The following is a 25997-nucleotide window of genomic DNA, read 5'->3' as shown; positions in this document are numbered from 1 at the left end:
CTTTAAAACAAGGTATTCAGATAACACTCAGATAAAATTATATAAATAAAATGTAATAAAATGTATATAAAATGAATAAATGAGAATGGTATCTGTGTTGTTGATCTGTAATATTACAGTGTTACGTTGATTTGTTTGTCCCTTCTCGGACCATGCACTAACGCATTTCAGTGGTTTTGTGTTAGAAAAGAAAGCAACCAATCAGATCTTGTTCTGGGTTGTTCTTATCAATCGAGAAGCCGTTCGTGTGGATGAATACATTAATTCGTTTGAGACTTTCATATACTGTACATACCTGCAGCCACCATTAGTGGGAAATACAGACAAGCATGCATACAAATAATGAAAAGACAAGTCAAGTCATATTCTATATTTCTCTTATTCTTAACAAATCACATGATCAGACCCAAACGTCAATGAATGTCTATCTAATGTCAATCTATTAACAAATGTCATGTGTCTTTCATGTTACTGAGCCTCTGTGAAGTTCTGAGTTTATCCCACACTCTCTACCCACCAGCGCTTGCTATATCACAAAATGTTCGGCTTGAAGACTTCCCCATTTCATTCCTTTCTTAGTAATGTTGACCTCAAACCACAGTGACAAGCAGTTTCAGGCAATGTGAAATATAAATGAGAATTGGAGAAGTCGGAACACTATGAGACAAACTGAGACATTTTTAGTTTGAGTCTAAAGACCGGAAAACTTAACGTGAGACTGACAGGAAAAAGCTTCCGAAAGAGGCAAATTGACAAAAAACTAAATTCCAATATAACCTTGATTATAAAAGAAGCTAATTTCTCATTTGGCAGTTACATTAATTCATGAGAGTGATCCAAACCGGTTTAAAGAAAACTCAACTTTACGGGCAAACAACACAAAACTCAGCTTCGACATCCAGAATCTGGCGGACCAGTTGGGCAACCTGACACAAGCCTATAATGTCTCAGAGAGCAACAACAAAAACCTGTCTGCAGGAGTCGAGGAGCTGAACAAACGAAACCAGGAGCTGGAGACTGAGAAGAAGAACTTGACACAGCAAATACAAAACCTGACAACAAACTGGAATGAGCTCAACGTCAGTCGAGCTCAGTGGAGCATCAATTCCTACTGCAGACAACCTGGCAGTAAGTTCTGAACCCATTAATAAGGTACAATAATAATAATAATAATAACATTAATATCACAATGCAGTGATGTGGATTATTGTTTGGACTCTGTTGTTTCAGAGACCAACTGTCAAGCTTGTCAGAAAGGCTGGTTACACACTGAGCCCAGCTGCTATGCGTATCAAAACCCTCGTTCTCGTGGATGGAAAACCTTGGAAGAAGCTAGAGAAAACTGCAGTGGAAAGAATTCATATTTGGCTGTTGCACATGATTTTAAGGAAAAGGTAAACCCCTTAATATGACGCAATTAAGAAAGTAATTGTGTTTTGTGTAGGTTTGAACACACTTTGGGTCTTTAGGTCATTATGTGTTTATTACAGTTTAATGTTTAAATATCTGACAACTCTCTCTCTGTTTTCCAGGAAGCAATCAAGAAAGAAAGCTTTGGATCTAATGGATTCTGGATTGGTCTGAGAGTTGTAAATAAGAAATGGGAGTGGGTGGATGGAAGTAATCTGACTGATAGGTAAGAGACCCATTACTAAACACTTTGAATAATAAAATCAGCCTTTATCTAAACATCATGTTCTCTCCTCAGCTCCTGGATAGATCCTCCTGATCCTGTTGACGGTCACTGTGCAGTGTTGTTCAAGAAAAAAGACACATGGTCATCAAGGAGATGTAATGCAACACAACAATGGATCTGCCAGAAGAAGGCTCTGTCTGTTTAAACAAAGCAGTCATACTAAGAAAGTTACTGGAAACTCTTTGAAACAAATATGAATTACTTGTAAATAAAAACAAATTCCAAACAAAAAAATAAAAATAAAAAACGATAAAAAACAGTAATTCCAGAATCGTTTCACAAACTCGATACAAACAATAAAACACAAAAGTTAACTCATAATGTGGATTATTTTAAAATCGATGTACTTTTAATTTGACTTAATTTCTATGGAGCTTGCTAAATTAATGCAAATATTTCTTTCTTTAAAATGTTTATGGTGTTTTTATCAGATATGGATGGTTAAAATAGTTATACTGTTTTGTGTGAATAATGTTATTCTATTGTGTTAGAGATGCAATGCTTAAACTCTGCAGATTATTGCAAAGATTATGGACCATTTTTATTTGATTGCTTCTCCCGGCCAGCAGAGGGCGCTGCATCACTTGTTCTCAATACAATGTTCCAGAGTCTGTTTAATAACTATTTTTCAAGATTCAAAGGTTTATTGTCATGACATTTAGAAACTATGGTGTAATTATGTAATGTATAAAACAAATTGATCGCAGGTTCCTTAACAGTGCAATTAACAAGACATAAGAAATACATATAAAAAACAACAATAAAAATAAAAATAGTGCAAGCTCAGGTGTTTAACCTGTTAAGCCCTGAGCCTGTTTTTCAGGTCTCAGGCTCGAAAATGACATTCCCAGAACAAATGACCATCTTCCCTTCTAAAAGGGGTAAATTAATAATAATAATAACAAGTAATGATAAACCTGTGAGTTGGATGTAGAAAAGTCAGAACAATATAGATGTTTTTTATTTGAAAGAAAATTCAGATTTTACATAGTAAAAAACTGTAAATTATAGTGTCCGTCCAAAAATTATTTTTTACTTATAGTGAAAACTACCCTTGGATGATGGGTTAGTAGACTAAAAGCTTTAGGAATCCAAAGTACAACATATAATAAGTACCCTGTATCAAGATTTATGCAAAACAAGTGACATTTGACCTTTTTAGAGAGATTTAGCAAAAAGAAACCACTTCTGAGGTCGTTTGGGTGGATTTTCCATATTTCTGGCCCCCCTTGCTCGATTTTGATGGTTGACACCTCTTTCTGACCGTTAGAGAGCCAATAGAATCGAAGGGGGAGTCCCCCACACACACTCATTGTGAAACAAAAAGGTGGGGGCTTTGCGCATGTAATTTTGCTTTAGTGTGAAGCTACACTCTAGCTCTGACATCTAGAAACGTAAAAGCATGGATTATCCGTCTGTTTGCTCATGGATTATCAGAAATCATTTCAAAGGGACACAGACACATTGGATTAACCTATGGATTAACTTCAGCAGCGTTTTTAATCGTTTTAATGCCATTGAAGACCACTTTGGAGAGACTACAGAGCCAAGGTAAAAATGTTAGCATTTTTAGCTACCTAGCGTCACCTGTTTTGATGTCTGTTTTTGTTTATAACGTCGCAAATTCGTATAATTCAGTGATAATGAGGGTACCCATCGATTCTGTGTCACCTCACGATGTGAATCGATGTCATGGATGTGGAGAAGAGATAAATAATAAGGTTTTGTGAGTGATTTTCGGTGCAGTAATCTGTTAGCATTTTTCGCTCGTTGCTAATTCAGAGGCTCAGTGTTAGCATTGTGGGTTTTCTTTTGAAAAATAAATAAAAATGATCAGTTAGATGAGTTTCTTCCCGTTACATGGATATAAAACATTCATAGTTTATTAAATGAACATGCCCTCAGACACTGTTTCCTGCAAGATGTTGCGGCAGTGCCCCGGTCCCGGGGTCTCTCGGGCTTAACAGGTTAATAGTCTTTTGGCCAGTGGGATGAAACTGTCCCTGATACTATTCTGATGATGCACACTTTATGGATGATTTTTATCTATCTGTACTTCTATCTATGAGCAATGTCTTGTTTTACTCTGTTGTCACCAGTGAATAAATGTGCTGCCACACATTGTTGTTTTTGTCTTTTTCTTGAAAACATCAGTGCTTTAATCAAGTCTGGACGAACAATCTTATTCATGGTGCAAACATTTGGATGAAAATAAGATAGAAGGAGATCAGGCCTCAATATTCAGTCACTCTGTCAACATCAGCACCTGCAGAGTTTCAGAGAGGGACAGGAAGTGGAATTGAATCGAATGAAAAACTGCAAAAACTAAGGTGACAAACGCTGCCAAACATTGTGGTTGTGGGATTGGTGTGTCAAGGTCTCTGAGGAAGCATCATATTGTGTATTTTATCTTTATCAAATGAAGCTCCAGTCTTTTTTTCTGGTTTTACATTAAAGTCAAAATATGTTTGGCTGTTGTTCTGTTTCTGACCATCAAACAAGCCCATGGTAGGCAACAGACACCCAAACTTAAGCAAAGATACTTAGTGTTTATTCTGTAACATCACGCTCAGCCTGTTCATTTTGCCATGTTTAGTTCTTGTTACTAACGTCATGTTTAGGTGTTCGTTATCAGGTTTATCCTAAAGGTTTCATGTTTAGTTCATAGCCCATGTTTAGGGTTAGGGTTTAGTCATGTCTCGTTGTTAACGTGTTCATTTACTGTGTCTTGTCTCGTCTGTCATTGCACTTCCTGTTTTATTTACCCCTCCGTCTCTTATAGAATGGGGAGGGATGAAACCCTCTTTTAATGGTCACACATGCAGAGCACACAGCACACACAGTGAAATGTGGCCTCTGCATTTAACCCATCCTAGTACCAGGAGTTTAGTACTAGGATCTTTTTTCAAGAGCTCTTGACTTTCACAGCATTTGTGTGTTTTTCAGCCACTGTGATTGATAGAGCCACATTCAGTTAGTCTTTGATTTTTTGCCTTTGCCAAAATTACTAAAGTTTATTTTTGTACTTTTGTGTGGATTCGTGCAGATGAGTCCAAGTCTCTGTGTCACTTCCCTGACATATTTATTAATCACTTCAATGTTGCAGCTGAAACAGAAGGATTGAGTCGTTTTTAAACTATATAAAGCTCAGCGCAAGTTCAACCAGGAAGACCGTCTTTACTCATTCATTTACTATTTCTATGTCACTACTCTCTCTCCTCTCAATAAGTGATCGGGGGCGTCACTCCCCAGCTTAACCAATCACTTCGCTCTATTTTCACAAGCCTATCATAGCGCTCTGCTAACCCTTTTAAATCTGCTCTCCCCTCTGACAGCTGTCATTTCGACGCAACCCTCCTCCACCCCTCTTCACCTCCTGTCCCTCTGAATCCAGGGTCAAGCTAAGCCCCTCCCCTTCAGACCGACCCAACTATCCATTCACCACCACCAGGGTCAAGCTAAGCCACTCCCCTTCAGACCGACCCCAACTATCCATTCACCACCACCAGGGTCAAGCTAAGCCACTCCCCTTCAGACCGACCCCAACTATCCATTCACCACCACCAGTGTCTAGACCCCGGGGGGTTTCATCGAATCGGTTCTCCCCTCCCGAATGATACTCCTGCACAACGGGGCCTAATCGCCAAAACTCCATTACATTCATTTGTGTATTCCTGGCAATAAATATGTATTCTTATCAAAACCGTCTCTCCTGATTGAAATACTGTTAGATATCTTGTGAGTTTCTTCTTCACATATAACAATATAACATATCTGATAAGTGGAGTGGAAGTATGAAGTAGCAGAAAATTAAAAATACTCAGTTAAGTAAGTAAGTAAAGTACATCACAAATGTTGCTACTACTAAAAATGTACTTCATCATTTTACTGAAAGCCAATCAGAGCACAGAAGGGCTTTATAAGGAGACAAAGTGTTTGTCCTTGTCGTTTTCTTTCATATTGCTCGTCGAAGTTATCAGTACGTTAATCAAGCCGAATAAGGTCAAAACTATTCGATAGGTTGCAACGTGACCTTGACGTACATTAAAACTTCACACCATAACCTCAGAGCAGAAGTCGACTAAAGAGCGTCACATCAGAGCAGACGCTCTCTGACAGCTTCAGGTCTGCAGCAGGACTTCAGACTCTTGTCCACGATGAACAGAAGAACTCAGCAGGAAATGGGTAATTCAATATATTCTAATTTGTATGTGTGTGAGTGTAAAACATTGCTTTTTTCTTTTACCGAGACATTGTTTATATTTTTTCCTATTCATCGTGTTTCTGATTCGTGATCAGATCTGAGCCACAAAGGGTTTAAAATAACAACATTTATTTCAAATGTGATCTTTAAAATTGTGATTTTCAAACTCTGATAAACACAGAATTATAAATTCAATGCATTTGTTTCTCTCAATAAATTGAGTAAGAAACTGGTGATGTATCAACATCTTCTTATGACAAAATCAATTTGATTATTTAAAATGAATCTGATTTTAGTTTGTCTAATGGTTTTTAGTTTCAGCAGAAATAAATGTCTTTGTAATTTTAAAGAAAATGTCAGTGTGAGAACCGAACAATTCTCTGTGTGTGGTTTTTAGTTCTGCTTTAGATTAATATCTGTGACTGGAGATGAACGTTACTCATACATTAAGACTTAACACATTTTTATCTTTCTATGTAGAAGTGCGTGGTTGACTTCTGCTTCTGATTCCTTACATAACTGCAACTGTTTTTAAATATTGATTTAATCCCAAAATCCACCTTTCAGTACAATGGTTCCTCGTGGATGCTCAACACACTGGGAGTAAAACTGCATTAAAATATAAATAATGTGTTTATCTTTCAGAGGAAATTGAAGAAGAAGAAGCTGACTATGTTAATGCATCAAAAGGCGCTGTGGATAAAAAGAGAACCCGTCCAGGTGCATTATGAACACAAAACAATCCACATTTAATATTGTCAAAAATGGGATTTATGCAGCAATCATAGTGTTAAAGAATGGGAGTAAAGAAAGTTGAAAGTGTGAATATTGAATTGTCTCTTTTTGTTCTAAATGTATCCTAAGCATCTGTGACTGTCATGTTGTTTAGGGTTTTTAACTGAATTATTATTTTTCAGGCCGGAGGTTTTTTCTTCTGATCGCAGTGTGTTGGCTCATACTGTTAGCCATCATGGGTCTCCGTATCTACTGTGAGTATCTTCTGTGTGAATGTCAGTTCAACAGTTTGTATTAGATGTGACCGGAAGCTCTGTAACTCTGTCTGTTGACCCAACAACATCTCCCCTCTCGTTTGCTGCAAAGATTCTGCAATAGCAGGCTGAAATATGTGTTAAGGGTGAAGTGTGTGTGTGAAGGTGTCTTCCTGTTCTCCATATTTTGCAAAAGGCAGTGGTTTGAAATGTCAGAGCTGTTGTAAGAAGTCTACAATACAGAGGAGACCAGTCACTTTCCAAATGCATTTAGCTCTTTGCTATGTGAAGCAAACATGTGAACCCATTCTTCAATGTTTATCAAGAATATTAAAACACTCAAAGACACAAGCCTTACAGCCCAACACCTTCCTCTCTTTGTCTCTGTAGTGACCTCTGAACTTTCAGGAAACAATGCCGAGCTGTACTCACGAATCCAGGAGCTGGAGACACAGAATGCAAACTTGACGAGGGACAACAAGAATCTGGCGGACCAGTTGGGCAACCTGACACAAGCCTATAATGTCTCAGAGAGCAACAACAAAGACCTGTCTGCAGGAGTCCAGGAGCTGAACACACGAAACCAGGAGCTGGAGACTGAGAAGAAGAACTTGAAACAGCAAATACAAGACATGACAACAAACTGGAATGAGCTCAACGTCAGTCGAGCTCAGTGGAGCATCGATTCCTACTGCTTAGGAAATACCGGTATGTTCAGATCCTATATATTAGGTCATTATTACAATATTTTCATACTGCAGTCATGATGTTGATTGTTGGGACTCTGTTGTTTCAGATAAAAAGTGTCAAGCTTGTCAGAAGGGCTGGAATCTCACTCAACCCAGCTGCTATGCGTATAATAACGCTCAGCCTCCTAATCGAAAAACCTGGGAAGAAGCTCGAGATGACTGCAAAGGAATGAATTCAGTTCTGGTTGTTGCTCATGATTCAGAGGAAAAGGTAAACCCATTAATATGACGCAATTAAGAAAGTAATTGTGTTTTGTGTAGGTTTGAACACACTTTGGGTCTTTAGGTCATTATGTGTTTATTACAGTTTAATGTTTAAATATCTGACAACTCTCTCTGTTTTCCAGGCAGCAATCAATGACAAAAGTTTTGGATCTGCCACCAAAACTGAAAACTTGACTTGAATATATAAGCAATTAAACAACATCTTACATTTCTTTTCACACAATACGTCTCCTTGCAGTATCAACACTAATTTGGCTGACTTTTATATTTGATCCAATTGGTAGATAGGCTGTATTTACGCCATAACGGTGCACAGCTGATAGAAAGGGACACCTACTGTTTTTTTTATACAGTCTATGGTTGGTACAGAGGATTGTGGGTAATGTAATGTCTTCGGCCATCCAAAACTCATAGAAAACGATTTGTTTCTCAGAATTGAAGGGGAAAACGTGACAAAAGCATTGTACACACACTAAAACCTATCAATGTCGTTTAATTAACAAGGATAATCTGGTGTTTTTGAGTTGATGAGTAGTGGAGATATCACTGTCAAATCAATCGACAGTAAGGGGAATACTTACTTCCGGGTGTACAATTCTCCGTTATCCAATGGGAATGGACGCTCACATTGCCTTTAACAGCCTCCGACACAAACGAATGCCGTGCTTCCCTGAGCGTGAATGTTTTATATCCATGTAACGGGAAGAAACTCAGCTAACTGATCTTTTTAATTTTTTTCCCAAAAAAAACCCCACAATGCTAACACTCAGCCTCTGAATTATCCACGAGCGAAAAAATGTAACCTATCTCTGCACCTAAACTCACTCCTAACTCCCTTATTACTTATCCTAGATGCACAGCAAACCCATCGATTAGCATCAGCTGGAGACACAGAATCTGGGGGTGCCAGAAGTGCCACTTCAACACTCAGTGATAAACATTTGCGACGCTATAAACGAAAGCGTACACCATAACATGTGGAGCTAGGTAGCTAGAAACGCTAACATGGCTTACCTTGGTCAAAACTGGTCTTCAATGGCATTAAAACGATAAAAAAACGATGCTGCAGTTAATCCATAGGTTCATCCTATGTGTCTGTGTCCTCTTTGAAATGATTTCTGATAATCCATAAGCAATAAAACTGCTTTTTCGTTTCCAAATGTCAGAGCTAGAGATAGGTCCACTCTGACGCAAAATTACATGCGCGCAGCCCCCACCTTTTCTCTTCACAACGTATGTGTGTGGGGGCCTCCCCCTTCGATTCTATTGGCTCTAACGGTCAGAAAGAGGTGTCAACCATCCAAATCGACCAAGGGGGGCCAGAGATATGGAAAAAAAAAACATTGTCACCCAAATCATCTCAGAGGTGGGGTGGTTTTGGCTAAACCTCTCTAAAAAGGTCAAATGTCACTTGTTTTGCATCAATTTTGATACAGGGTACTTATTATATGTTGTACTTTGGATTCCTAAAGCTTTTAGTCTACTAACCCATCATCCAAGGGTAGTTTTCACTATCTGTAAAAAAGAATTTTTGGACGGACACTATAATTTACAGTTTTTTACTATGTAAAATCTGAATTTTCTTTAAATAAAAAACATCTATATTGATTCTGACACTTCTACATCCAACTCACAGATGTAACCTTGCTTTGATAAAAGAAATTATTCATATAACCCTTTTAGAAGTTAAGTTGTAGTCATTTGTTTTGGGCATGTCATTTTCGAGCCTGAAACATGAAAAACAGGCTTGGTGCTTAACAGGTTAATATAATATAATCACTCAAAAGAATGCAATTATTTATTTCCTTAACATCTTTATGGTGTTTTTATCAGTCTGGGCGGATCAAATAGTTTTTCTGTTACGGCTCGATTACATAAACATTGCATGAATTTAAAATAAACAATGCGACACAAAAGTTAACTCGTATATTTTGTGGATCATTTTAAAATCAATATACTTTTACTTTGACTTAATTTCTATGGAGCTTGCTAAATTAATGCAAATATTTATTTATTTCTAAAAATGTTATGGTGTTTGTATCAGATATGGATGGTTAAGATAGTTGTACTGTTTTGTGTGAACATTTTTATTCTATTTTGTTAGAAATGCAATGCTTAAACTCTTAAAGATTATGGACCATTTTATTTGATTGCTTCTAACGGCCAACAGAGGGCGCTGCATCACTTGTTCTCAATACAATGTTCCAGAGTCTGTTTCATCAAGTATTATGATGTATACTTTGTTTAGTTGCACAGCTGACGGATCATTTTATCTATCTGTATTTTTATCTATGAGAAATGTCATGTTTTACTCTGTTCACCAGTGAATAAATGTGCTGCCACACATTGTTGTTTTTGAATTTATTTTGAGAACATCAGGCTTTAATCAAGTCAGGACGAACATGTTATTGCCAATTATGTAATATGTTATGAAAATAAGATAGAAGGAGATCAGGTCTCAATATTCAGTCTCTCTGTCCATATCAGCACCAGCAGAGTTCCCGAGAGGGACAGGAAGTGGCATTGAGAGCATTTTGGTGACTAAACATACGTTTTTGGGGCCTAGAAATCCAATGGAGATCCAAATTGCAGTTAATATGATTATTTTATTGGGAAATCCAATATTTGGGATGTGTGACTCTATTAAAACTCTGTGAAAGGGCCGAACGTTTTCAAGTTCCGGTTGAAACTATTTGGGAAGTATCAACATGACATGAGAACAGGAGATTAAAAAGATGCCATCTCCACCTCGAAGCAGAAGTCTACTGAACCGTCACATCAGAGAGACGCTCTCATCAGGACTGCAGCAGGACTTAGTTCAGGACGAAAGGACAAATAATCGAGGATATGGGTATTTAAAGAATATTCCAGAGTTGATGTGTGTGTGTTTGTGTCTAAGATACAACCTATGATATGTTTTTGTTTGCTTTTATCAACATGCTCTGCTATGTATGACCATATATGCGTAAATTGCTTCTGAGGCTTGACCACTCCCTAGCAGCACATTCTTTTAAATATCCAAATTATAAATCCATTTAAGATTGAATCTTTAAAATTATAATTGATCAACTCTGCTGAACATAGAGACATAATGTTTAATGCATTTAGGGATTTAAAAAAAAAAAGTAAATTAAGGAAGAAGCTTGTAGTTTATCAATATGTTAACCACACATGATGAACTATTGTACTAAATACAAAATGTGCTCCATTTTCAATGAGTTTTTCTAATTGGTCTTTAATCTCGTTATAAAAAGTCAGCATGATACACTTCTCTGTGTGTTTTTAGTTCTGCTTTCCTCTTCTGTTCGTTGCGTGACGGCAACTCATTTGACATCGTTGAGTTTGATTATAAACTCCATCATTTAGTGAAATGGTTCCTCATGCGTGCTGAACATAATGGGAGTGAAACTGCATATCTGATGAAACAGTATGTGTTTATCTTCCAGAGGAAATCACAGAAGAAGCTGACTATGTGAATGCACCAGAAGGCCCTGCGGATAAAAAGGCAACGCGTCCAGGTGAGCTGTAAACAAGTAAACATGAGATTTATTTAACAGTCATATTATTTACATAAAATAGGGATGAAGGTTAAAAACGTGAATATTAAATCAGCTCTTTTTATTTTATATTAACTGTTAATTAACTGTTAATTCGTGTTTTTCAGTTACATTACTCAGGCCAGAGGCCCCTATTATTCGATGTATTTTCCACCAATAGCAGTGTGTTTGCTGATAGCCATTATAAAATCCATCTTTTGTCCAATGGTTTTTGAAGTTTGATCATATTGGGAGTTAACGATAGATAGATAGGTAGATAGATAGAGAAGTACTTTATTGATCCCAAATTGAGAAATGTTTACGTTGCAGCAGCAGAAAAAACAAGGCAATGTACATAAGAGAAATTAAGACACAAGAAATAAACAGTCCAAAATATTTCTGAAATAGAAATAAAATAGCATTAAAAAGTTAAAAAGGTAAATGCTGTTAAATACATTATGTTTTTTTCAGAGGACACCAAAATAAAAGCTGCACCAGAAGGCACCGTGGATAAAAAGGCATCCCCTCCAGGTGCATGATCAATACATTGCACTATTTAATAGAAAATAAAAAACATAAAGGTAAAACAGTGACATAGTGACAAAGGTTACAATTGCTAAGCTATTTTTGTGATGTGTTTATAATGTATTGAAAGCATTAGCTTAGCCTGTTAAATTATTTTAGGTGTTAAGATAAAGCTAAACTCCTGAGCTTGCACTATTTTTATAAATATGTTTATGTTGCATTTTTTAACCAACCTGCGACCACAGTTTTTAGACTAAACTGTATCTGTGTATATGACTTTAAAACCTTTGAAACCTTTCGAAACCTTTGTTAAGGTTTTTTAACTGAATGCTTGTTTTTCAGGCTTGAGGTTCTTTCTTCCAATAGCAGTGTGTTGGATCATACTGTTAGCCATCATGGGTCTCCGTATCTACTGTGAGTATCTTCTCGATGAATGTCAGTTCAACATTTTGAAATAGGCTGAAATGTGTGTGAAGGGTGAAGTGTGTGTGTGAAGGGTGAAGTGTGTGTATGAAGGTGTCTGCTTGTGTTCTCCATATTTTACAAAAGGCAGTGGTTTGAATCGTCAGAGCTGTTGTAAGTTGTCTACAATACAGAGATCAGTCGCTCCGCCTGTTATCTCTCCAAATGCAGTTAGCTCGTTGCTAACTTGTTGCTGCTCTAGTGAAGTTAGCCGGCTGTGGCTGACATGTTCCTATGGTTCACTTTTTCAAAGGACAGGTCTGTCAGACGCCCACATGTACATAGAAACAGTTGATGTTAGGTGTAATCCTGCCTCCTGTTAACACTGGCCCTGTGCAAAGATGTATTTCAGAAGAGGTTTTTTTTTTATAACTTTAGAAGATAAACACTTGATTTAACAATCTTAGACCATCAGTGCTGCTCCGTTCACATGTTTATATGTGCGTCTGACTATTGTTTTAAGAAAGATAAAACATATGAACCTGTTCTTTAATGTCTATTATGATCATTAATCACTCAGAGACACAAGCCTTACAGCCCAACACCTTCCTCTGTCTCTGTAGTTACCTCTGAACTTTCGGAAGACAACGCCAAGCAGACTGCAGAAATCCTTAACCTGACATCAAGAATCCAGGAACTGGAGACACGGAAGAATCTCACGCACCAGTTGGGTAACCTGACACAAGCCTTTACTGTCTCAGAAAGCAACGTGAAAGACCTGTCTGCAGAAGTCCAGGAGCTGAAAACACGAATCCAGGAGCTGGAGACCGAGAAGAACAACTTGACACAGCAAATACAAAACATGGAGACAACCTTGAATGAGCTCAACATCAGTCAAGCCCAGTGGAGCATCGATTCCTACTGCTTAGGAAACACCGGTATGTTCAGATCCTATATATTAGGTCATAATTACAATATGTTCCTACTGTAGTCATGTTGTTGATTGTTTGGACTCTGTTGTTTCAGATGAAAAGTGTCAACCTTGTCAGAAGGGCTGGGATCTCACTCAGTCCAGCTGCTATGCGAGCAATTACCTTCCTTATCCTGGTTGGATAACCTGGGAAGAAGCTCAAGAAGACTGCAAAGGAAATAATTCAGATTTGGCTGTTGCACATAATTTGGAGGAAAAGGTAAACCCATTAATATGACGCAATTAAGAAAGTAAATGTGTTTTGTTTAGGTTGGAAAACACTTTGGGTCTTTGGGTCTTTAGGTCATTACTGTATGTGTTTATTACAGTTTAATGTTTAAGTATCTGACAACTCTCTCTCTGTTTTCCAGGAAGCAATCAATATGTACAGCTTTGGATTCAATGGATACTGGATTGGTCTGAGAGTTGTAAATAAGAAATGGAAGTGGGTGGATGGAAGTGATCTGATTGATAGGTAAGAGACACATTACTAAACACTTTGAATAATAACATCTACCAGCCTTTGTCTAAACATCATGTTCTCTCCTCAGCTCCTGGTTACCAGCTCCTGTTGACGGTCACTGTGCAGTGTTTTACAAGGGCAGAGACATATGGTCATCAGTGAGCTGTGATAAACCACAACAATGGATCTGCCAGCAGAAGGCTTTATCTCTCTCTGTTTAATAACCTCTTAACCTGTTAAGCCCGAGAGACCCCGGTACCGGGGCACTGCTGCAACATCTTGCAAGAAACAGTGTCTGAGGGCATGCTCATTTAATAAACTATGAATGTTTTATATCCATGTAACGGGAAGAAACTCAGCTAACTGATCTTTTTTATTTTTTTCCAAAAAATAACCCACAATGCTAACACTCAGCCTCTGAATTAGCCACGAGCGAAAAAATACTAACCTATCACTGCACCTAAACTCACTCATAACTCCCTTATTACTTATCCTAGATGCACATCCAACATATCGATTATGATCGTAAAGAGACACAGAATCGATGGGTGCCCACCTCAACACTCCATGATAAAAACTTTCGACTCTATAAACGAAAACGTACATCAAAACATGTGGCGCTAGGTAGCTACAAACGCTAACATGGCTTACCTTGGTCTTTCTCTGGTCAAAACTGGTCTTCAATGGCATTAAAACGATAAAAAACGATGCTGCAGTTAATCCAGAGGTTAATCCAATGTGTCTGTGTCCCTTTGAAATGATTTCTGATAATCCATAAGCAATAAAACTTATTTTCCGTTTCGAGATGTCAGAGCGAGAGATCGCTTCACTCTGATGCAAGCCTGCATGCGCAAAGCCCCCACCTTTTTGTGTTAATGTTGGTGTCTATGTGAAGACCCCCCTTCGATTCTATTGGCTCTAACGGTCAGGAAGAGATTACAATCACCAAAATCGACCAATGGGTTCCAGAGAAACTGTAAAAACGCCCATTTACACCCAAATCACCCCAGAGGTGGGTTTTTTTTTCTAAACCTGGCTAAAAAGGTCAAATGTCACTTGTTTTGCATCAATCTCGATACAGGGTACTTATTATATGTTGTACTTTGGATTCCTAAAGCTTTTAGTCTACCATCCCATCATTCAAGGGTGGTTTTCACTATAAGTAATGTTTTTTTTTAGGCGGAGGTAAGAATTTACCTTTTTTTACCATGTTCCATCTGAATTTATTCTGACTGAGAAAAATCTATATTGATTCTGACTCTTCTACATCCAACTCACAGGTTTATCATTGCTTTGAGAAAAAAGATTATTAATGTTCCCCTTTTAGAAGTCTAGTTATGGTCATTTGTTCTGGAAATGTCATTTTCGAGCCTGAGACCTGAAAAACAGGCTTGGGGCCAGTCATACTAAGAAAGTTACTGGTAACTCTTTGATTGAAGAAAAATGAAATACATTTACAGGCCTATAAATGTAAAACTATGGATTATCGTACTTAAATACAAAAATACAAATAAATACAAATTCCATTCCAAACATTTAAAGAGATGTTACCTTGGCAAACGAAAAAGGAAAAAAATAACATTAATTACATAAACTTTGCATAAACTCAATACACACAATAAGACAGACATTTCAATTAACTCATATATAATGTGGATTATTTAAAAATCAATGTAGCTTTAGTTTGACTTTATAATTTCTATAGGGCTTGCAAAATAAATGCAATTTTTTATTTCCTTGACATATTTATATTGTTTGTATCAGTCTGGATGGTTAAACTCTTTTGTATTAGAGATGCAACGCTTAAACTCTGCAGATTAGTGCAAGGACTCTGCTATTTTATTTTATTGCTTCTAACGGCCAACAGAGGGCGCTGCATCACTTGTTCTCAATACAATGTTCCAGAGTCTGTTTCATTAAGTATTCTGATGTATAATTTGTTTAGTTGCCCAGATGACGGATCATTTAAAGGTGGGGTAGGTCATTTCGGAGAAACCAGCTCGAGTGCGCTAGAATTTGAAAATACACAGCCGTAAAAAATCTCCCACTTCCTTACAGAGCCCCTCCTCCAACACACACGAATGTGCACATGACCAATGAGGGCACGAGATAAGTTTGTGCACAGATGGAAGGCTGACAGGCAGGTAGGCCATCCAATTACTTTAGCCGGGCCGGCTAAAATGATTGGTCGTGCTTTTTACAGTACTACGGCTTCCACAGATGACATTTTTTTATGGATTTTTTGTCAAAGCACTTAAAATATTCATTGCTATCGGGATGTTAAGAGCATTCCATGGAATATAACAAAAAGTGTATCTCGAGCCGGTTTCTCAAACTTACCTACCCCACCTTTAATCTATCTGTATTTCTATCTATAAGCAATGTCATGTTTTACTCTGTTGTCACCAGTGAATAAATGTGCTGCCATACATTGTTGTTTTGTCTTTTTCTAGAAAACATCAGTGCTTTAATCAAGTCTGGAGAAACAATCTTATTCATGGTGCGACCATTTTTATGTAAATAAGATAGAAGCGGATCAGGCCTCAATATTCAGTCATTAGACCTTTCTGATTTCTCTAATTCCCCTCCTCGACTCCCCTCCTCGACTCCTATCCTCGCGTCTTAGTCCCGCCCACAGGAGATGCGAGCAGAGGAGTCGAGGAGGGGAAGCAGCAGGCGTTTAGAGGAATGAGAAATCCTCTCCTCTGAGCGGTCTAATGAGACAATAACAGGCAGATGCAAATGTATACACACACATATATATATATATATATATATATATATATATATATATATATATATATATTAATATATATATTTATATAAATATATTTAAGCAATAGCTCGCGACAGGCTGTGGTATATGCTCATTATATCACAGCTAAGGGGCGTGGTTCGGCCTGACGCGAAGCCCGACAACCCCCCCTTGGTAACCATTTATAAAACGATTACCAAGTGTGGCAATATGAAAGAAAAATACACACTCTAATTTAAATAGTTTTTATTAGTAAATAATGATGTTCAAAATAAAATTGTCCCTCCGTTGCCTTCTGCACGAAACATAGTGCGAGGTGGTTGCTATGCAACAACACTAACAGCTAGCGAGCATATTAGACAGCAGCGACGTGCAGTCAGTGGAGGCAGGGGAGGCAGAGCCTCACCTGTCATACTCCAATGTAACGGAAAAACAATTAAAGAAAAACTAAATAATAATAATAATAAAATGTCTCCACTGATCTTGTGTAAATGTGATTTCTGTATGATTCCAATCGCATTTTATAGTCAAAATCAGCAAATTTGCCGAGCTCCACTACGGGAGCGATGAGAAGTGAGGCAGGTACGAGCACTGCCTCACGTAAGCCCACAGTAACTTGCTGGAGCGCGGGCACTAATTTAGCACGGCCACTTATTTTGTGAGCGCGCTCAAGCCATTTACTGTGGGGTGAGGTGAGGCACAGATCAGCTCTGCCTCACTTCAGAATGCGTCACCCCACAGAAACTGGCTGGAAAGCGGGCCCTAAGCGCATGCCTGTTCCCATCTCACTGTAGGTCACCAATGTAATGTTTGTAGATCCCTTTCTTACATTTATCCTCGCCATCCATAGTCTCTAAATAACTTATTTCACGTATATATGATATTTAGGCTCGCTGGTCTCATCGTACAACGGCAATGAAAAAAGCACCAGGAGAGGCAGCCATAACCTCTGCCGCACTGAAGGGGGCGCACGTGAGCCCACAGGTTCTTGTTGCTACTGTTATTCTACCGCAAACAACAAACTAGACTTTTGAAACTACAGGAAGATAAGGAGGACTTTTACAAAACAGTAATAGAGATTGTTGTCCAGAAGGATAGCATGGACTTATATTCATCTTCAAGTCAAGGTAAGACCACAACTGTAATGAAAATGGGATCTTACTTAGAAAGAACAATCCAATATTTAGATTTTGGGTATCCTTTTGTTGAACGGTCTGTTTAAAATTAATCATAGCAGCAGACTAAAAAAGCTTTTGAAAATAACAGAATATTTCGATTAAGGTCAAAATAGGCTATAATATTTGTAAATCTGACCAGCCATGAACCTCACCGCACGTCACTGTTAGACAGAGAGCGTTGATCCATTATTCGGCTATTTATTTACATTGATTTGTATGTTGCCGTTTATTGTGCACCCACTGAAAACCTGTCCAGCATCAGTAGAATGGCTTACGTGGTTACTTGTATAGGTTGAGGTTGTTCTAGGCTGTTGCTTGGCGTGGCGAGAATATTGCTCCACTTTCTCCGGTCCCCGAGATTCGGCTTCCAGTAGCTCTGGAGAGAGCTTTCGCACCTGTGGCCACTAACGGTCATCATTTCTCTGCTTTGTTTCAAGAAAGAAAGCTTTTGAATGGTGGTACTTTTCCAGTTGGTCTACCTGCTCTTCACGTAGCTCTGCATGTCTTCGTTTAGGTGCTTTTTTTTCTGGAGATAGGCACTCCTCAATCCACTCCTCCATAGATATTAATAGGATCCCTATAAAGTATATTCTTTACTCGTCGTTATTCTCTACTAATAGTTAATTAAAGACTGTATATACAGATGGAGCCTCTTATTTTGGACCCCAGCATACAGCTTCCTGCCGACTGCCAGCCAGTTGCCTGCCAAAGACCAGTATTCAGGAATGTTAGGCCCTCCCACTATTCTCCAATTTCAGGGTTTAACCAGGAGATGGCGCTATATATTAAATAACTAAGACTTAGTTTTTCACAATAGAAAATGCAGATATTATATAAAAAACTAAAGTTAAAATCTTGTTTTTAATGCCCCAAGAGCAATAACATCTTGTCACAAGCTTTTTGGAAGAAAAAGACTGACTCAAGAGACCTGTAGTTGACTAATTACAGGCCTCAATAAAGTTCTGCCATTGGTTGTGAAAAACAACGGTGGACATAGTGGAAAGTGAAATTGAGTGAGTGATATCTCTTTGTATCACTCCATAAATCAGAAAATACTGTCAACAGCCCTAAAATATCAATTTTCACCATGTTTTTAGGTATAAAATGTTATATAATTCAGGCTATGAATTATATATGACCAAACCCTTCTGTAAAAGCCTTCATAATATTGATAGGAATATAACTGGAAGGTTTGGTGTATGTAACTGCTGAGTGATTCTACAATTTAGGGTACATTCCATGTCCATTGATGTCCATTGATGATAATTATAATTATTCTAACTATTTTCTTCAAAAATATCATATTTTGCCTATTATTGGAAAGCATGTTATAATATCACACAAACATTATGTGCATCCTATGCTTTATTTAGCTTGAAATGTGTCATGATGTTCTTAAATTGTCAGTTTTTGCTATGTCCGTTTTTCAGTTGAGGGTGTCTTGGATTCAAAATAATGAATAAAAACCATTAAAGTAAATTTAAAAAATGATTAATTTATTTCAAAAGTCTAAATACTAAAGAATAATAACATATTTTTAATTGATTTCCCCCTTTAAATAATTTAAATATCTTAATATATGAATGTCCGCAAAAGTTCTGTCAACTATGTTACTAACAGAACTTCCCCCTTTAACTCAAAAATTGTTTGTCCCAATACCATGTCACCAGCATCACATGATGCCATGTTCCTCTTTGGCAGACATTTTGAACACACTGTGGTGATTGTCCTCTACATTTTTACAATATTTTATGTATAATAGCACATGGTCAATTAATATACTCATTGACAATCAACAATGTTACGTACATTGTTATGGTTTACAATTGTTTAATGATTTTAATTCAATTATATGTGCAAATGTGATGTTAACCTGTTCAAGAAAATGACATGTGGTCATCCAGGCAAGGCCTACCATTGAAATGATGGGTCAAAATAGGGAAATTGTCAACTAGGTTACCTGTCAACTGAGTTACCCAGTACTGTAATAACTGTAGTAACTTAGTTGACAGGTAACCTAGTTGACAATTTGTACGACATGTAGACGTCATTACACATCATTATCAATGGAATTTTGCACTTCTGCCTTGAAATTAACATAGTGCTGATGGTTAATAATGTGTCCAGTCAACTATGTTATTTGCGTCAAATGTTTGACTTTCATTGTCAACTATGTTGCACCTCATTTTTTCAAATTTAAAATATCTAAAATAGTGCTTCTGATATCCTTTATAGTATAATGTATATCTACACAGGTTGGAGTTTTACATGACATCTCTTAAAACTATCAAAATGACCTGTATGGTAGTTTTATAATACAAAATATCCCTAAACTTAATGACAGTGCTGAACATATCACATGAAAAAACAAAACTTTAATACAATTATTTTTTAAACTTTAAAAAATCTTTGGATATATGGTAGAATAGACTCAAGAGCCTTTCAAATTTGATTTTACTTGAAGTGCAGGACTTAATCAAATGATTGTAATGACATCAAGTTTGTCCGTAACATAGTTGACAAACTGAGTAGTGAAAACATCCTTTCCCTTAAAATAAAAAAATATATAAAAATGTTTAAGCTTTGCAACTAGTGGATATGTTACACTGAGGAATATACTAACTTGAACCACTGATTGTTCTATCTATACATTTTATTTGGCATTAGTAAATAATTATGCACATTTACAGATATTTTACATGATATGAGTGATAACACGTGTTATAAGGGCTATTTCGCACAATAGGTGTGCCTTGAGATTTTTACTTGTCCTTTGGTGTGCCTTGGGCACAAAAAGTTTGGGAACCACTGCTGTAGAGAAATGTAAACGTTCACCATCCCCCACCAGCCTACTGTATGTTGCTTTTTGACATGTAAATGGATAACTACCCCCCTCTGAGTGAATACCTGTTGTACCTGTCCGGGGCTAAGCCCATAGGACGATGCTCTGATGTCATCACCCTCGCACATTGGTCATATGTTTACAAAAAACGATGTTAACACTTTCTCGTTCTTAATATATGCTATATTTAGGGTCGATATGTGTTGAATTTACTTTAAAATAGCAGATCACTGTGATTCACTTCTCCGCGGCTCCTCCGTGCAGAGAGGCCCCCCCCCCCGTTGACAATTCACGAGCGTCTAACTCTCTCCCCCCTGTGAAGAGATATCACAGGGGGGGGTTGGGACACACACATTCCGATGGCCAATTCGTTTTAAACAAAGAGTGGGGTGGGGGCTGGTGAACGGTATGGTCAATGTTTGTAAACACTGTGACATTTTGACTTTATTTGATCATTTCAGTTAAAAACTAACGTTCATATTTCATATTACTGTTTTGCCTGGCTGGACCTGTAATTTACAGGAAAGGAGTGCACGCTACTAAAGAGACACGCTACCATGGAAACCAAACAATGGTGTTGCTGTATTGAAGTCCGAGTGGAAACAGTCATATTTGGAGCGTTATGTTAGAATGAAACAGCGAGGTCGTGACTCACAAAAAAAAAGTGTTACTTCACTAACTGTAAGCTTGTCACTCAGAGTAACCTACAGTTAACTTACCTGTTGGAAAAGAAAGATCAGAGTTAGGAGTGTGAACACACAGCTGAGAGCTGCCGTTTCATTCTGACTGTTTAAAAAACGGTAACAACGGACTATTTTTCTTAGCGGATGCATGTAAATTTAAATCAATACATAGAACTATGTTTTAAATCAATAAAAATATTTTCTAAATCCATAAAAGCATTTTAATTAATATTGGGAGTCATGTCGTTACTTTGTTGAGAATGTGGCCATGTAATAAGCGGGATAATTTGCAGCGACTTGGTCATTATGGGGAAAAATAACACCCAGGGATCAAGATCCCTCCGCGACGCGGAGGGATCAGTAATTTTTAGTGAATTACTGAGTTTAGGCACGTTAATAACATTTTAATGAAGTTGAATACAGTATATTCATATTTGTCAGTGATTTCATGTCAATTCGGCGAACATAAACGATTAAATTAGGATTAAAAATCGAGAGCCGGCTGCTGTTCGTTACGGTAACCCAACTAGGACACTTGACACAGTGGCTTTTGGCAAAGCACACAAAGAAAACAAAAAAAACCGAGAGAGATGAGTTATTGTTATTACAACGTGACTTCACTATTATTTAACAACTATTTTTATTGGGTTCTTTTATTTGGGGTTAAGTACATTGTCAGAATAAGTGAGAAATGGATTTAACTTCTGTTAGACAGCTATCATACTGAATAAATATTTATGCAAAAATGTATGGCATTAATAATGTATATCTAATTACATTTAAAAATGTATGGCATTAATAATGTATATCTAATTACATTAACTGTGAATGTCTTTCATTTTATTTAAAATGAAATAAAATTACATAAAACATTTTCCATAAAAAAGTTGATTCAAGAACAAATCAGTACTTTTCTTATATGACTATTATTGCTAAATTTGAAAGGTCTTTACCAGCTTTGGAATTATATATATATATATATATATAGCACCTTCTGCCATCCCATCTCTACTGACATATGGATCTTAACAAAGATCCGCTATACATTAGTACCAGATATACTGTACACGGACATTTTAGTGAACCAGACCAGCTGTTTCCGCCGGGTCTTCGCTTCCCGGGCATCACGTTGTTTACAAGTGTGTTCAGATGCTAAATAAAAGTTTAGCTTGTACTTTTGATACCCCGCCTCTCGGCACCACAACATCCAGTTTACTGTATTTCACATGAGCGATGTCGAACATTGAAAAGTCCTTATAAAATCTCTGTTATTAGATCAGTACTTTTCTTATATGACTATTATTGACTTGAACACTGAGAATGTATTTATTAACTTCAGACATTTGAAATATTTGAAATCAGATGAAAACAAACTGTAACGGAGCCTGCCGTGTTATCTATGATTACTATGCCTTACTGTACATTCATAATTTCAGCCGGAGGTAGGTGGTAGGCGTTGCGGAGGAGCAGATTGCGAGTGAGGTGCCTGTTCTAAACGAACTATTCCAGCTGTTATAAAGCATTAAATAAAAAGTAAGCAAGGAATACAGAATGTTTCGTTACGTAACTTTGTTGAGAATGTGGCCATGTACATGTACATATTACATGGGATCATTTGCAGCGACTTGGTCATTGTGGGGAAAAATAACACCCATCCTGATCGTTTCAATGAAGTTGAATACAGAATATTCATATTTGTCAGTGATTTCATGTCAATTCGGCGAACATAAACATCAATGATGATGATTAAATTAGGATTAAAAATCGGGAGAGCCGGCTCGTTCGTTTTTTCCGACTAAACAACATTATTAACAACAGAGAAGTTGATTTCACATGACTCCAGTGTGGAACCCCACTGCACCCCCTGGTGGATCAATGATCCATTGCAGCTGGCTTCACAATAATTAAATGTATTTATCATGGGGGCGGTATCAAGTCTGACTGGGGGCCGGCCGGCCATCACGGAACGTGCACGAACCGATCACGACCCTCGCATTTTAAACTGTCCAAAATAAGACGCTTCATCTGTAATGACTATTTTGCACATCCCTTTCAAGATTTCAAGATTTTCTAAGGTTTATTGACATATCATATTATACACAACTACGGTGAAGTTATGCAATGAATGAAAAACTTGGGTCGCAGGTTCCTCAACAGTGCATTACAAGACATCTATCAATATGTGTGTACCTCCACCATTACATTGTCATATTCTGCACATTTCTTATACTATCTACATACATTTTATAAGAGTATAATACATATGTATAATATCAGTTAAAATAAGTGCTTAAACATAGTTAACATTGCAGGAAAGCAATATATTAGACGTTAAGTACTTTGTCAGGCTTAATATTTATCTGTAGATACAAAGTTCACTGTGTGTGCTGTGTGCTCTGCATGTGTGACCATCAAAGAGGGTTTCATCCCTTCATATTCATCTTCTATACCCCCAAAGCTTTTTTCTTATTCAAAAGAAGACCTTAACCTAAAGTATTCTTTAATGTTTAAATAAAGCCTTATTAGTTTGTCTGTTTTGCACATCCTCCTATTAATATCTAATGATACAATTATAAAATGCAATAATGTGCTTTAACCAGTAGGTGTCCCTTTCTACAGCTGTGCACCGTTATGGCGTAAATACAGCCTATCTACCAATTGGATCAAATATAAAAGTCAGCCGAATTAGTGTTGATACTGCAAGGAGACGTATTGTGTGAAAAGAAATGTAAGATGTTGTTTAATTGCTTATATATTTAAGATCCACGTCAAGTTTTCAGTTTTGGCGGCAGTTCCTGTTTGTCTAGAAGTGTTCTCATCAGGGCTCTATAAATAGAGTTAACTACGGCAGATATGTAATATTTAATGCAGCCGAAACGTGTATTACAATGCCGTTATGTGATGACTTTCAAAGAGAAAAGCAAGCACACTCGGAATAATGTATTATTTAATTTTTTTATACAGTCTATGTTTGCTACAGAGGATTGTGGGTAATCGGCCATCCAAAACTCATAGAAAATGACTTGTTTCTCAGAATTGAAGGGGAAAACGTGACAAAAGCATTGTACACACATTAAAACCTATCAATGTCGTTTAATTAACAAGGATAATCTGGTGTTTTTGAGTTGATGAGTAGTGGAGATATCACTGTCAAATCAATCGACAGTAAGGGGAATACTTACTTCCGGGTGTACAATTCTCCGTTATCCAATGGGAATGGACGGTCACATTGCCTTTAACAGCCTCCGACACAAACGAATGCCGTGCTTCCATGAGCGTCAAATCCCGCCGCAGATGGGAATACATTGCAATCAGTTGAAAGCTATTTGCGTCCGTTTATGAAGCTGAAGGAGCCTAGGAGCGTCCCAACTGCACGCCTCGGGACCCTGACCAAGCGTCGCTCCTGGACGTTTATGGAGTGAGAGTGTGTTGGCAATAATACAAAACAACAGGAAAACGTCTGCCTGCTCTTCACAATGGTCAATAATAGTGAACGGATGGTTATTAAAGTAAGGTAAAATAAACAGAATCACACTAAGCCTGGTTAGTGTTGCCTGACTTTATATAAGTGTTTTTATAAGTGTGTGGTCGCGTTCTAGTCACTTTGCTCAGCGCTACTGCTTGTTACAACGTGTATTCGCCGTACTCGCCATGAACTGTTATTGCTCAGGTTAATCTCGACCCCCTCCAATAAGCGTGATGTATTTGGTTCTTGGATCTTGCCGGGTTGCCGAGTGGGGCCAGCTGAGAGAATAGACCAGACTCCAGCAAAGGTAAATTGTGTCTAGAGTGCGCCATCTAGTGGGATCAACTGAAATGCCGGGTATTGCAGGAAAAAGGCAAAATGAATGCAGAAAGATATTTGTTTGTTATTTTAAAGAAATGTCAGTGTGAGAACCGAACAATTTTCTGCGTGTGGTTTTTAGTTCTGCTTTAGATTAATATCTAGAGTTTAACATTACTCATACATTAAGACTTAACACATTTGTTATCTTTCTATGTAGAAGTGCGTTGTTGACTTCTGCTTCTGATTCCTTACATAACTGCAACTGTTTTTAAATATCGATTTAATCCCAAAATCCATCTTTCAGTACAATGGTTCCTCATGGATGCTCAACATGCTGGGAGTAAAACTGCACTCAAATATAAATAATGTGTTTATCTTTCAGAGGAAATTGAAGAACAAGAAGAAGATGACTACGTTAATGCCTCAAGAGGCACTGTTGATGAAAAGAGAACCCGTCCAGGTGCATTATGAACACAAAACAATCCACATTTAATATTGTCAAAAATGGGATTTATGTTCAGAAATGGGAGTAAAGAAAGTTGAAAGTGTGAATATTTAATCGTCTCTTTTTGTTCTAAATGTATCCTAAGCATCTGTGACTGTCATGTTGTTTAGGTTTTTTAACTGAATTATTATTTTTCAGGACGGCGTTTTTTTCTTCTGACAGCAGTGTGTTGGTGGCTCATACTGTTAGCCATCATGGGTCTCCGTATCTACTGTGAGTATCTTCTGTGTGAATGTCAGTTCAACAGTTTGTATTAGATGTGACCTGAAGCTCTGTAACTGTCTGTTGACCCAACCACATTTCCCCTCTCGTTTGCTGCAAAGATTCTGCAATAGGAGGCTGAAATATGTGTTAAGGGTGAAGTGTGTGTGTGAAGGTGTCTGCTTGTGTTCTCCATATTTTGCAAAAGGCAGTGGTTTGAAATTTCAGCTGTTGTAAGATGTCTACAATACAGAGGAGACCAGTCGCTTTCCAAATTCATTTAGCTC

General features: G+C 37.5%; 2 protein-coding genes across 2 annotated transcripts; both read left to right on the top strand.

Annotated features, from left to right (window-relative positions):
• Positions 1-788: 788 nt before the first annotated feature.
• On the top strand, positions 789-1910 carry LOC117494846 (C-type lectin domain family 10 member A-like; the record flags this gene model as incomplete). The annotated part of the gene is made up of 4 exons (XM_034145837.1): positions 789-1128; positions 1231-1394; positions 1533-1636; positions 1709-1910. Coding segments are annotated over 4 exons (741 nt in total), but the record flags the coding sequence as incomplete, so codon positions are not given.
• Positions 1911-5798: 3888 nt separating this feature from the next.
• LOC117494879 (C-type lectin domain family 12 member B-like) lies at positions 5799-8082 on the top strand. Its single transcript, XM_034145889.1, has 6 exons — positions 5799-5881; positions 6546-6620; positions 6818-6889; positions 7280-7597; positions 7686-7849; positions 7986-8082. The coding sequence occupies exons 1-6, from the start codon at positions 5854-5856 to the stop codon at positions 8040-8042; spliced, it is 714 nt and encodes a 237-aa protein (XP_034001780.1). The 5' UTR covers positions 5799-5853; the 3' UTR covers positions 8043-8082.
• Positions 8083-25997: the final 17915 nt, after the last annotated feature.

The sequence above is a fragment of the Trematomus bernacchii genome, unplaced genomic scaffold (genome assembly GCF_902827165.1).
Source record: "Trematomus bernacchii unplaced genomic scaffold, fTreBer1.1, whole genome shotgun sequence".
Taxonomy (NCBI): Eukaryota; Metazoa; Chordata; class Actinopteri; order Perciformes; family Nototheniidae; genus Trematomus; species Trematomus bernacchii.
This window is presented reverse-complemented; position numbering and strand designations above follow the sequence as displayed.

Bases quoted from the DNA above. Each gene is read 5' to 3' on its own strand.
- LOC117494879 (XM_034145889.1), top strand. From the start codon at position 5,854: ATGAACAGAAGAACTCAGCAGGAAATGG. The intron at 6,890-7,279 runs GTGAGTATCTTC...TTGTCTCTGTAG, and splicing joins CATGGGTCTCCGTATCTACT to TGACCTCTGAACTTTCAGGA. The intron at 7,598-7,685 runs GTATGTTCAGAT...CTGTTGTTTCAG, and splicing joins CTACTGCTTAGGAAATACCG to ATAAAAAGTGTCAAGCTTGT.